The sequence below is a fragment of the Agrilus planipennis genome, unplaced genomic scaffold, assembly GCF_000699045.2.
Source record: "Agrilus planipennis isolate EAB-ADULT unplaced genomic scaffold, Apla_2.0 scaffold37, whole genome shotgun sequence".
Lineage (NCBI taxonomy): Eukaryota > Metazoa > Arthropoda > Insecta > Coleoptera > Buprestidae > Agrilus > Agrilus planipennis.
Genome location: NW_020438995.1, coordinates 131,619 through 143,012, shown reverse-complemented (window position 1 = coordinate 143,012; position 11,394 = coordinate 131,619). Strand labels below are relative to the sequence as shown.

The 11,394-nt window shown below is 35.2% G+C and overlaps 1 protein-coding gene across 1 annotated transcript in view; it reads right to left on the bottom strand.

Moving 5' to 3' along the window:
* The window catches only part of LOC108745096 (cubilin homolog), a 72,559-nt gene that overhangs the window by 14,835 nt on the left and 46,330 nt on the right, over positions 1-11,394 (bottom strand). The window contains 6 exon segments of the mRNA XM_025975738.1: positions 8,661-9,060; positions 9,117-9,199; positions 9,260-9,460; positions 10,622-10,914; positions 10,917-11,145; positions 11,201-11,372. Coding sequence (XP_025831523.1) covers positions 8,661-9,060; positions 9,117-9,199; positions 9,260-9,460; positions 10,622-10,914; positions 10,917-11,145; positions 11,201-11,372 — 1,378 coding nt within the window.

Sequence of the window (11,394 nt, the reverse complement as noted above, 5' to 3'; positions counted from 1 at the left end):
GTATATTGCAAAAAACTTCCACAGGCAGTATTTCAACTCTATAAACAAAGCAATTACTTATTTGCATAAAAAAAAAACTCTTTCATAAGTATGTAAACTTTGTAAATTGACTTTATAATTACAATAACGGAGTGCAGATAGACCTTTTGACTTTGTATTGTTTTTTTCGTGTCTTTCTGTTAAAAAAATACTACATCCGAGGTTTTGATGAGCACAACTGTTAACATAATGATATCATATAATACAATAAGCTCTTACAATTGAAAACATTTAAGCAGGTGATAAATAATATCAATACAGCAAGAACAAATATTTGTAACAAGTAGGCAAAGCACCTATGTTTGAATACATATTAAAGAGGGTACTAAGTTTAATTCAATATTTTTGTAGATTCTAATATGCATAAAAAATATACACTAATGGATTTCCATCTCACAAACACTTGAAATATAAATTAAACTTATGAATTATTATAATAACTCAAAAAATGGAATTTTTACTGACCCATTGCATATTTTGCTCATTTCAAGGTTTTTGGTTAGCGAACATAAAATTGGTAATGAAGTCATACGCATAATGACTTCGTGGAATAAATGAAACGTACTTAGTATATTCGAAAAATGTGTATATTTTTTCGCCGGTTTTCAAATAATAAGGCGCCAGGTGTAAATGGGATACAGGGGGAAATTCTAGAACATGCAGGACAAGAGGTGTGTGATATAATTAAAAGGAATTTTAGACATTTAGGGTACAGTAGTAATAATATAAGAAACGAGGCAGGGCTCATTTTGATAGAAAATGAGTAAAAGGCAGACAGGTGGAAAGAATACTTAAAGAACCTCTACGCAGGCCCTGAGTTAGGAGATATATTAGAGAAGGAAGATAGTGTGGAGATGAGTTAAGTTATCCCATAATGAGAGAAGAGTTCGATGTAGCATTAAAAGAATTAAAGAATAATAAGGGGTCAGGGGTAGGATGCAGGACAAGAGGTTAGAGATAGTATGTTTAAGCTAGTTAGTCATGTTTACGAGACGGGGAATGTTCCAGAGGATTATTAACGGGAAGCGCGGATAGGTGGAAGACATTTAGAACAATTAGCTTAACTTCCCATGCGTCAAAAATCTTAACTAGAATTGTACAGAGGAGGATGGAAAAAAGAACTATTACGAGAAGATTAATTTGGGTTTAAAAGAAATAAAGGAACGTGGAAGGCCATTCTAGCTTTATGGGTAACAATAGAAAAAACCATAGAAAAAAAAAAGACTGCGTACATAGGATGTGTAGATTTAGAAAAAGCTTTTGACAATGTTAAATGGGACAAGATGTTAAATATACTTAAGTTATAAAGATATAAGAGTGATACTTAGTTTGTTTAAAGAATAACAGGTACTTATAGAGCTAGGGTTGCAACATAGAGAAGTAAATATTAGGAAGGGAGTTAGACAGGGATGCACACTGTCACCGCTACGTTTTAATCTATTCATCCGAAGACGCGATCAACATCATTAAAGACAGTACAACTGTATGTGCAAGGGCAAAAGATTAGTATGCTTAGATTTGCAGATGATATAGCAGTATTAGCATCTAGCAATGAGGACTTAGAGTTAGCTTTAGATAAAATAGAAGCGGTACTGACAAAACAGTACTGTATGAGAATAAATAAAAGTAAAACTAAAATACTAGTATGCAAGGGAAGAAAAAGTAGGGAAAGAGAGAATATACAGACGAAAAATTAGAAGAAGTGGCCGATTTTAGGTATCTAGGAAGTCAGATAAGTCAGGACGGAAGGAGTAGTAGGGATATAAAGCACAGGATAGCGCAAGGAAAAAGGTTGTTGAAGGCGTATGTTTGGAGCGCGGCGCTGTATGGGTGCGAAACATCGACAGTGGGCGCGGCGGAAAAGAAAAAGCCTTTGAAATGTGGTGTTATAGGCGAATGATAAGAATAACGTGGATAGAAAAGATTAGAAAGGTTAGAAATGAAGAGGTGTTAGAGATAATGGGAGAACAGAGGACTCTATGGAAGTCAATAAGAAATAGGCGCGATAGGTTGGTAGGACACCTTCTCAGGCATGAAGGTCTAGTCAGAGACATATTAGAAGCAGAAGCAGAATTTAGAAGGGGTAGAGGTAGACCTAGGTTAGATTACTGTTCGCAAATAGTTAAGGATGTAGGTTGTTCTAGTTTTAGGGAAATGCGAAGTTTAGTTCAGGATAGGAACGAGTGGAGGTACGTGTCCAACCAGTCCTAGGGCTGACAACCTTATGATGAAGATAATGATAACTTTTACTTAAAATCAAAGCGTATTCACTATTGATCTAGCCACCTAAGCTTATATTTGATTATAAAAAGATAATCTTACAATATTGTATTTATTTTGTAATAAAGATAACTCTTATATCCCAATAAGTTTGAAAAAACTATAACAATTATATTACAATCTTTAACTGAATTGCCGGACAGCTTTGTGTTTGCCTAAACGAAGAAAGCTTCTGAGTTAGTTAGCAAGACGTTATCATTTATCTATTGCGTGTCTTACAGCGTAACGAACAGGAGGATAGCGCACTTCTTGGAGTGCATCAAAAAACCTAGTTGCGCCCAACATAAAAATATCCTCAAGTATGTTCTACGACGAGACGAAATTATCACCCATGAACTATTACCAGCCCTCTAGTTTAATGGCGATGCTTTCTTCAATTTCGAGAATTTCTTTAACGATTGCTGAATCTATTTTCAATGATGCCGTCTTTACTTTCCACTTTTACAAACATCTACCGTATACCTAATCATCGTCTAATCCTCAGACAGATGGCGATGACCGCGACGGTTGCCAATACATCATGCAATAATAATAAGGTGGCTAGAAAATCAAATTGTGCGGTTTTCTTTTATTTCTTAATTCACTTCATTTTGTTTCTGTTGTTATTCATTAATAGTTATTCGTGAGGTAATTAAATAAGTGGTCAGTGCTCAGCCAGTTTTTATTATCTTCTCCAATAACACCGTTTATTACGAATCACTAAAGGAAGAAGGTAACAGTGGCTCCCAATCACGTCGGGCCGAACNACTATAACAATTATATTAAATTCTTTAACTGAATTGCCGGACAGCTTTGCGTTTGCCTTAACGAGGAAAGCTTCTGAGTTAGTTAGCAAGACGTTACCATTTATCTACTGCGTGTCTTACAGCGTAACGAACAGGAGGATAGCGCACTTCTTGGAGTGCATCAAAAAACCTAGTTGCGCCCAACATAAAAATATCCTCAAGTATGTTCTACGACGAGACGAAATTATCACCCATGAACTATTACCAGCCCTCTAGTTTAATGTCGACGCTTTCTTCAATTTCGAAAATTTCTTTAACGATTGCTGAATTTATTTTCAATGATGCCGTCTTTACTTTCCACTTTTACAAACATCTACCGTATACCTAATCATCGTCTAATCCACAGACTGATGGCGCTGATCGCGACGGTTGCTAATACGTCATGCAATAATAATAAGGTGACTAGAAAATCAAATTGTGCGGTTTTCTTTTATTTCTTAATTCACTTCATTTTGTTTCTGTTGTTATTCATTAATAGTTGTTCGTGAGGTAATTAAATAAGTGGTCAGTGCTCAGCCAGTTTTTATTATCTTCTCCAATAACACCGTTTATTACGAATCACTAAAGGAAGAAGGTAACAGTGGCTCCCAATCACGTCGGGCCGAACACAAACACAACATTGGATGAAGTTAATTCACGAACCACACACAGTACGAAGACAACTTCTAACGAGATTCAAGAACTACACATACGCAAAGAACCTCCAACGAGTTTCACTAACCTCAAATTGTAAAGACAACGGCCCCGACAAACCGATTCCTAAATTAGGACAACACGATACCTTATCACCGTATCAAAGAACACGTCACAGCGGTTGCACGTACAGCTCCAAATCTGTCAAAATGGTCGAACCAATGACAGTCAACGTGGCTGCCGCGTCAAGTGATAATGACAACGGAACCAACACACACGAAAAACATAGCTCTAGGCGATGGTAGCCGTCCTCATCGAATTCCTAGACAAACAATCTTCTACTATATATACCATAATTTGGAACAGGCTTAAAGAAAATTTATAGGCCGAATATTGGACGCAGCCCGAGCGATTTTATTCGGTACTTATCATCAACTATCTGAACCCGTAGACAACTTTTTACGGGAAAAAAGTTATTGTTAGCCCGTAAGCTACATCCGGAAATGACTGAACGAATACTCAGTTGCACTTTGATCGAGGTCTTACATCCCAAGATCCGCCGACATCTCCGCATTGCTACCATTCCTTCTCCCGAGTCTGAAATTCGAAAAACCGAGGAATTAAAGCGGACTGCTTGACGGAACGAAGGTCCACGTGGAGTCGAGTCCATGTTAGATCAAATCAATTGCCAGGGTCAATCCGAAAGCTCGTACTATATAAAATTATAATGTTATTAACCGTAATTTCAAAAAAGCACCACATTATGCTATTTTTGTACTACCTTTTTGATGTTCTTTTTTGCCTTTTGGTGTCTGTCATTTTGTTAATTTTGTATTATTGTTTTTGTGGTACAAGTAAACATTTTTTGCAAAGGCTTGACGATGTGATTGTAATCTCTATTTACTATATTTCGGATTGGAATGGAATGGAATCTCTTAAGAAACAAAGGAAATTCCAACATATGACATTGACAAAGGCGCACATAGCCTTTCTGACCAAAATGGAGAACGATGCTAATAGGAAAGTGAAGATTATTTCCTTACAAACCTTAGAAACGAATATAGCAGAACTGGACGAATAAGTTATTTGAAAGCGCTTTGTGAATCTAATGGAATAGAAGAGAATATTGACACGGCATCAGATGACGCCTATGAAATCAGTTTTTGACGCCTAAGCTTTAATAGATGAATTAATTAAATGTACAGTGGCACCCACGGAAAATGTAACAGTGGCGAGTTTACACTCATCACCAAGCACAGTCGCGCAATCTACGCCGTGCTCTAATTTTACTAGATTGAATTTGCCAAAATTCTACTAATTTCCAAGGAAAATAAGTTTCAGCGACCTGTTGATTTTACGATCTCCGGTACTCTCGCGAACGATATAGTAATAAGTTATTCGCTTCATCATCATCATCATCATAAGATCGTCAGTCCTAGGACTGGTTGGACACGTACCTCCACTCTTTCCTGTCCTGAGCTAAACTTCGCATTTCCCTAAAACTAGAACAACCCACATTCTTAACTATTTGCGAACAGTGGTCTACCTCTACCCCTTCTAACTCCTGCTCCTGCTTCTGCTTCTAATTTGTCTCTGACTAGACCTTCATGCCTGAGAAGGTGTCCTATCAAGTTATCTCGCCTATTTTTTATTGACTTCCATAGAGTCCTCTATTCTCCTATTCTTTCTAATACCTCTTCATTTTTAACCTTTTTTTACCCACGTTATCCTCATCATTCGCTTATAACACCACATTTAGAAGGTTTCTAACCTTTCCTTTTCCGCCACGCCCATTGTCTATGTTTCGCACGCGTACAACGCCGTGCTCCAAAGATACACATTTAACAACCTTTTTCGAATTCCTAAATTAATCGTTCGCTTATCGGTATAAATTATGAGAAAGTGGTGAAAAGTTTGACGAACCGATTTGTCTGCAACAACTTGTTTATTGAATGTTATGTGCGTGTACTTCTGGTATTTGTATTGCGGAATGCTATAAAAGGAAATAAGAAATTGCTTATACTTTTGAATCTATACGACAAACAAGAAAAGTATATTAGCCCTCTCGAATCACTTGGCGTTACGACAGATAGGCTGGTAGACTCCTTACTCCCGGAAAAGGTCCTTTGTGTATTGGTGAACTGCAAAAGCCCTATGATGATGAAGCATAAAACAACACTTAGTATAAAGTAAAGCCACTAATAGCCTCTTTACAAATAGAAATTAAAAGAGAGGAGCGTCTCGAGATGGCGCTTACTGGTTTCAGTGTTCCAGTAGAAGACGAAAATTGTAAGAGGACCAAAAGTACTCCCTCGATAGTACTTCGGAGTATTTTAAAGACGTAGCAAGTGCGAACATACTGATCGCTTCGGCGGATAAAAATGTTATGTGTATTTTTTGTAATACAAACCATGTAAGTAGCTCGAAAATTGTCTTTGTACTAAAAAATACATCATATTGATATGTTTTGGTTTTTTTCCGTTGCGGGAGGAAACGACGTAAACAAACGTGATAACGAATAAAAAAAAGTAAATATTAATGTGAAAATTCATATTTAATTTTTATCCACTATAAATTACCTCAAGTTAATGAGAGAATATTGTTGCTGTTGTCACACCCCCGCAGAGAATCGAACCCGTTACATTTGGCTTTATGCACCAATGCTCTGACCACTAAATGCAACTTTGACCGAAAGTAACTTACAGTTAGTAACCTTCACCGAATTCCTGGTAGTGTGACTATAAACATTAAGAGAAAGCGTACTTTCGCATTCTAAAATATTGACAGCCTGAGCGATTACTGATACGGTTGCAGAAAAATTAAGTTATGTACTTCATAGAGAGCAAGAAATGACACATGGCACTTTTTGATGAAATTATATCTAAATCTGAAAAATATACTTTCATAGTACGAGCAAAAGATTTAAACAGAAGTTATGCATGTAATTTCATGGTTTGCAACACTTCGACTTTACAACACAACACAGGGACAGATCATGTTTTAATAGGGGCTGATATTGTCGAAAAAATTATGACGAAAAGAAAGACTGAATTGGAGAGTGGTTTGTGTCTATTTGAAACGCTTTTTGGCTGGACTGGTTTAAGTAAACTGCCGATGATGCAATCAAAGTGAACTAGTACCACGTTGACGCTAGTAAGCATGTTTGTGTGGGAGGCGATAGGTATTAGTGACCCCATATGTTAAGTTGGTCATATCAAAGTCCTGATCTGAGAAGGCGAAGACGTGTCAAGCACAGCTAAGGAGTTATTTTAATTGTTTGACTTTTTGTTTGTTGAGATAATTACTTGACCTTTGGCCAGTTCTATTAAGGTGGTGGATTTCAGCTACTGGCTCAAGTACTCCCAACTTGTGTGTCTTTGCAGATCTTTTGCTCTAAGTCTTTCAAATTGGCTGTTCTAACAGATACCTATCGATAATGTTCCCCTTCTTACTAGCGTACGTCCCAACAGTAATGCATTCTGGATTGTCCGGTTAGACTACCACCACCACCAATCCGCCAATGTCGTCTTCCTTTATCCTGTATCATTGTGAATGTTGGGTTTCTTATAGGTAACACTGTATGTTGGGTTGCTTGCATGTGACAATATCTGATGCTTAACCTTAACATGTTTGTCCCTACCGTTGTATATTTACACTGAACACAATTTTTAATGACTCTATGAGAAAATTTCACTAAGGAAAATTAAAAAACAAAAACACGGGTTTATAGCCCATGCGTTAAATTTGTTTATACGAGAATTTCTAAAAAATTCTTCTGTTTCTTTTAGACGTTACTAAAATGAAAACGTTTCAAAATGGCCGCTTCCGATTTAGTTGCGGTTATAATATGTTTATCTAAATCAAGAAGGATGAGATCGGTATTTTTTTTTCGGATAAACATTTTTAAGGAGCGAAAATAACCTCCAAATTATCCAACCCATTTAGTCGTTAATGGATTTAATTTTTCATGAAAAACAGTAAACAGTGGTTGTAACCGCAAATTTAAGAAACAAAAAGAAATATAATATAAGCATTAAAAATGGTGCAAATTCAACTGCAAAAAATGTATTAATCATTTTTTATGGGGTCAATTTTAATTAAAAGAGCGTAAAAATTACTAATTACTATGTTTTGTAAAAAATGTAAAGACACGTATTTAGTAATTTTTCACGCTCTTTTGATTAAAATTGGTCCCATTGAAAAATAATCAATTGTTTTTTCCATTTGAATTTGTATCATTTTTTAACTCTTCGAAATTGTATCTTTTGTTTCTTAAATGTACGATTACAAGCATTTTTCACCGTTTTTCATGCAGAATTTAATTCATTCTGTCGTTTTTGAAAACATCAGTTATAAATATGTGAAACCTGACAATTACCATTAAGGAGCATCAACGTCGGAGGTTAGTTTCACACCTTAAAAATTTTCATCAGGAAAAAAGATCTCGTTTTTGATATAGATTAACATACTACAACCACAACTAAATCGGCGCTGATTAACTCGGAAAGTTTCTTTTATTAAGCGAGTATGGTCTACAATATTGGAAGTTTCAAAATGTAGAAGGAAGTTTTTCCAATATAGGAGTTCCGTGATCTGTTCCTTTATTAAAAAGAAAACCCTCAAGTTCCAGCTTCTTTGATTCCCGAAACAGTAATCACGTTGTCAGTGATGCTTTAATAATGTTCGCACTTAGAAGTAACTATGTTTTAAATTTAATAAGCATGTCAACAAAATTAAGAAAACTGGGGCATTCCATTTACAATAGCCAAGTTTAAGTAGAACCGGAAATGGCACAATTCCAAAAATGTTTTCATTAAATAGATAGGTACTCCTTTTCTTTCTCTAAATACTTCTAATGAACGATTTAAATGCTTAAATCAATAACCGTGTATTGTATGTGCAAATATAAAGGAAGAAACCTACCTTCACTTACTGTTTCATATGATAAAGTAAAATTGTTTAATATTTTACTTTTGTCGTTCTGATGATATTGTATTAGCAACTCGTTGTTTTGAATGTGGAAATCTTTTGGCAACTGATCTCTACAGAATTTTCCTATTCGTGGACTCATTGGTGAACTACCGCTATACATAGTTAAATGCGAGTCGTCACAGTTTGAGTTAAAATGGAAGGTAGTGAAGTTAACCATTATAGCTTCGTCAGAGGGTAATTTAAATATCCATGCACAATCAATTTTTCCATTTAAGGGATCTAGCAGATTTGGACTGGAAATAGAACCTATAGGATCAGATATTATCCCCCCACAAGGATAGGTTTCGTAATCAACGGTAAAGTTGAAGTTGTGTGATTCACTTTTGTAAACCTAGATGCAGACAGTAGTTAAATTTCGATCTAATAAGTAAATAATTTTCGACTTACATTGATCTTTGTAACAATATATGGTGATAGTATGACAGAACTTTGGTAGCCAGCACAAAACTTGGCCAAGGGGGTTGAATCTCCTTAAAAACAAATATCAATATTATTATCAATCATGAAATTTTCATGCAACCATAATTTACCAATTATTACATCCAAAACAGAATCGTAAGTAGCACAAAAGTGATTTCCTTTATTAATATTACTATTCAATTGTATAGAGAGGCTTAATGTTTGTCCATTATCACTATTTATTACATGAACCCAAGAGCAAGTGTAATGCGTCATATTCTCTCCTGGTGGAGTAAGCACTCCAGATAGCTTAGAAAAATCTGAAGCACATGCTAAAAAGGTTTATTTTTAGTAAGATTAATATCATTTCTTTTGGAATGCAAAATAGCACACACAATTGTCTGATAATATTCACATGGTAGTTGGCGAACCCGAAATTATTAAATATGTTGTTATTTTCTATACAGGATCGATAGAAAGTAATGCGGGGTAAGAATTGTAATGCGTAAAAAAGCAGGAATGTAGAAAGCCCTTTAGAGAAAAGCGGTAGGATAATTATGATTAAATTGAACCTAAAACTTGTAAAAACGGTAGTAGTGCAGGTCTTTGCCTACGTCATCTTACAATGACGAGCAACCTAGAAGCGGTGTAGGCAGATATAGAAGACGGAAAACTTAATAGTTGTAGGACTTCAACGCAGTGGTAGGTGAAGGATTATGCAATAAAAATGATAGGGGAAAAGACTGATAGAATTTTGTTATAAACTTAACTTAACCTTCGCGAATACTTTATTTGATCATAACGTTTAGAGGCGCTAGATGGTTTAGTGAGATATTAGTTAGATTACTTTCTTGTTAGTTAAAGATTTAAAAATCAGATGTAAGGCTGTATGAGTTATTCAGGAATAAGTGTATGCAGATAGTGATCAAAACGTAGTAGTTATGAAGACTAATCTTAAATTCAAAATTATGAAGAAGAGAAAAGGAAACATTTGGAAAAGTTAAAGTTAAAAATAATTATAAAGTGAAGGACAGCTAATGAATATTGGATTGATATGAGATGTAAAGAAGTGGAAGAAAAGTTTGAAGCAGGTAAGACGGATGGGGCTTATAAGATAATTAATAGGAATTTTAGAGAAGTAAGATACAGTAGGTAAGTAATAATATACGGAAGAGGCAGGAGTCTTGCTTGTTTTCATCATCTTCTGACAAAAAGTTAATGCTCTTTATTTAATTCATTTTGTCTCATATATTGGGAGAAAATTAAGGTAGAAATTATAAATTGGTCTTGTAAGTATAGAACAACATGGGTTTGGTTAGTGATTTATCGGATTGCCCTACACATTAGTTATTTTTATTCAATACGCACTTAACGTAATGAATATTTAAGGATTTCGCCAAAAACCGCTTACTAATCCTACAAAATATTTTCAGAGCACTGCGCCTATAAACAAGTGTAAATGGTATCAGTATTATTTATAAGTAAGTAACCACCTGTGGGTTCATTTGATAAAAATTGAACTTTAAATCCACGAACATTTGATGGTATATAGTTCCAAAAATACAGAATTAAAACATTTTCTGATGATTTAATTATTTGGCCGGATTCATATTTTTTCAAAAATGCGACATCACTTCGTGGATCTTGTCCAAAAGAGTAAGCAATGCCTTGTTCATGTTGTAAATTCGAACTTAACTCTAAGTCTAGGAATTCTAATGTAATTCGTCTTCCATTGGATACCGTGATTGTCCATTCACAGTATACGTCACTTTGGACAAGATTAGGNCACACAACTTTTTCAACGTGGGATATGCTTGTGTAGGACCGTCATATATTTTGATATAACTTTGATTGCAGGAAGAATCACTTGCAATGTCAAAGTCAACAAAAAGCAGTTCTATTGTATGACTGTCTTCTATTTCAATGTAATATTCGCAGCTTTCTTGGAGTTGATAATTGTATGGATAATTAGGTGAATGAAACGAACCATTGAAAGCTGTAAATTTTCCTCCACACTCTAAAAAAAATTTAATTAAGCTGATTATCACTCTTTTTAACTCGAATTTCACTACTTGAAGGAATAGAAGAATAACTAGCTATGAATCCATTCCCATTCATACTTAAATCGCCACTAATAAATAAGACGGTCATAAAATTTCCGGTACTTGTTACTACAACGGGCTTAGAATGACGACCACTCAAAGTAGTTAGAACAGGATAATCACTTTCGGGCCCATTAATGACCTAGTTAATGCAGGCAAAGAAG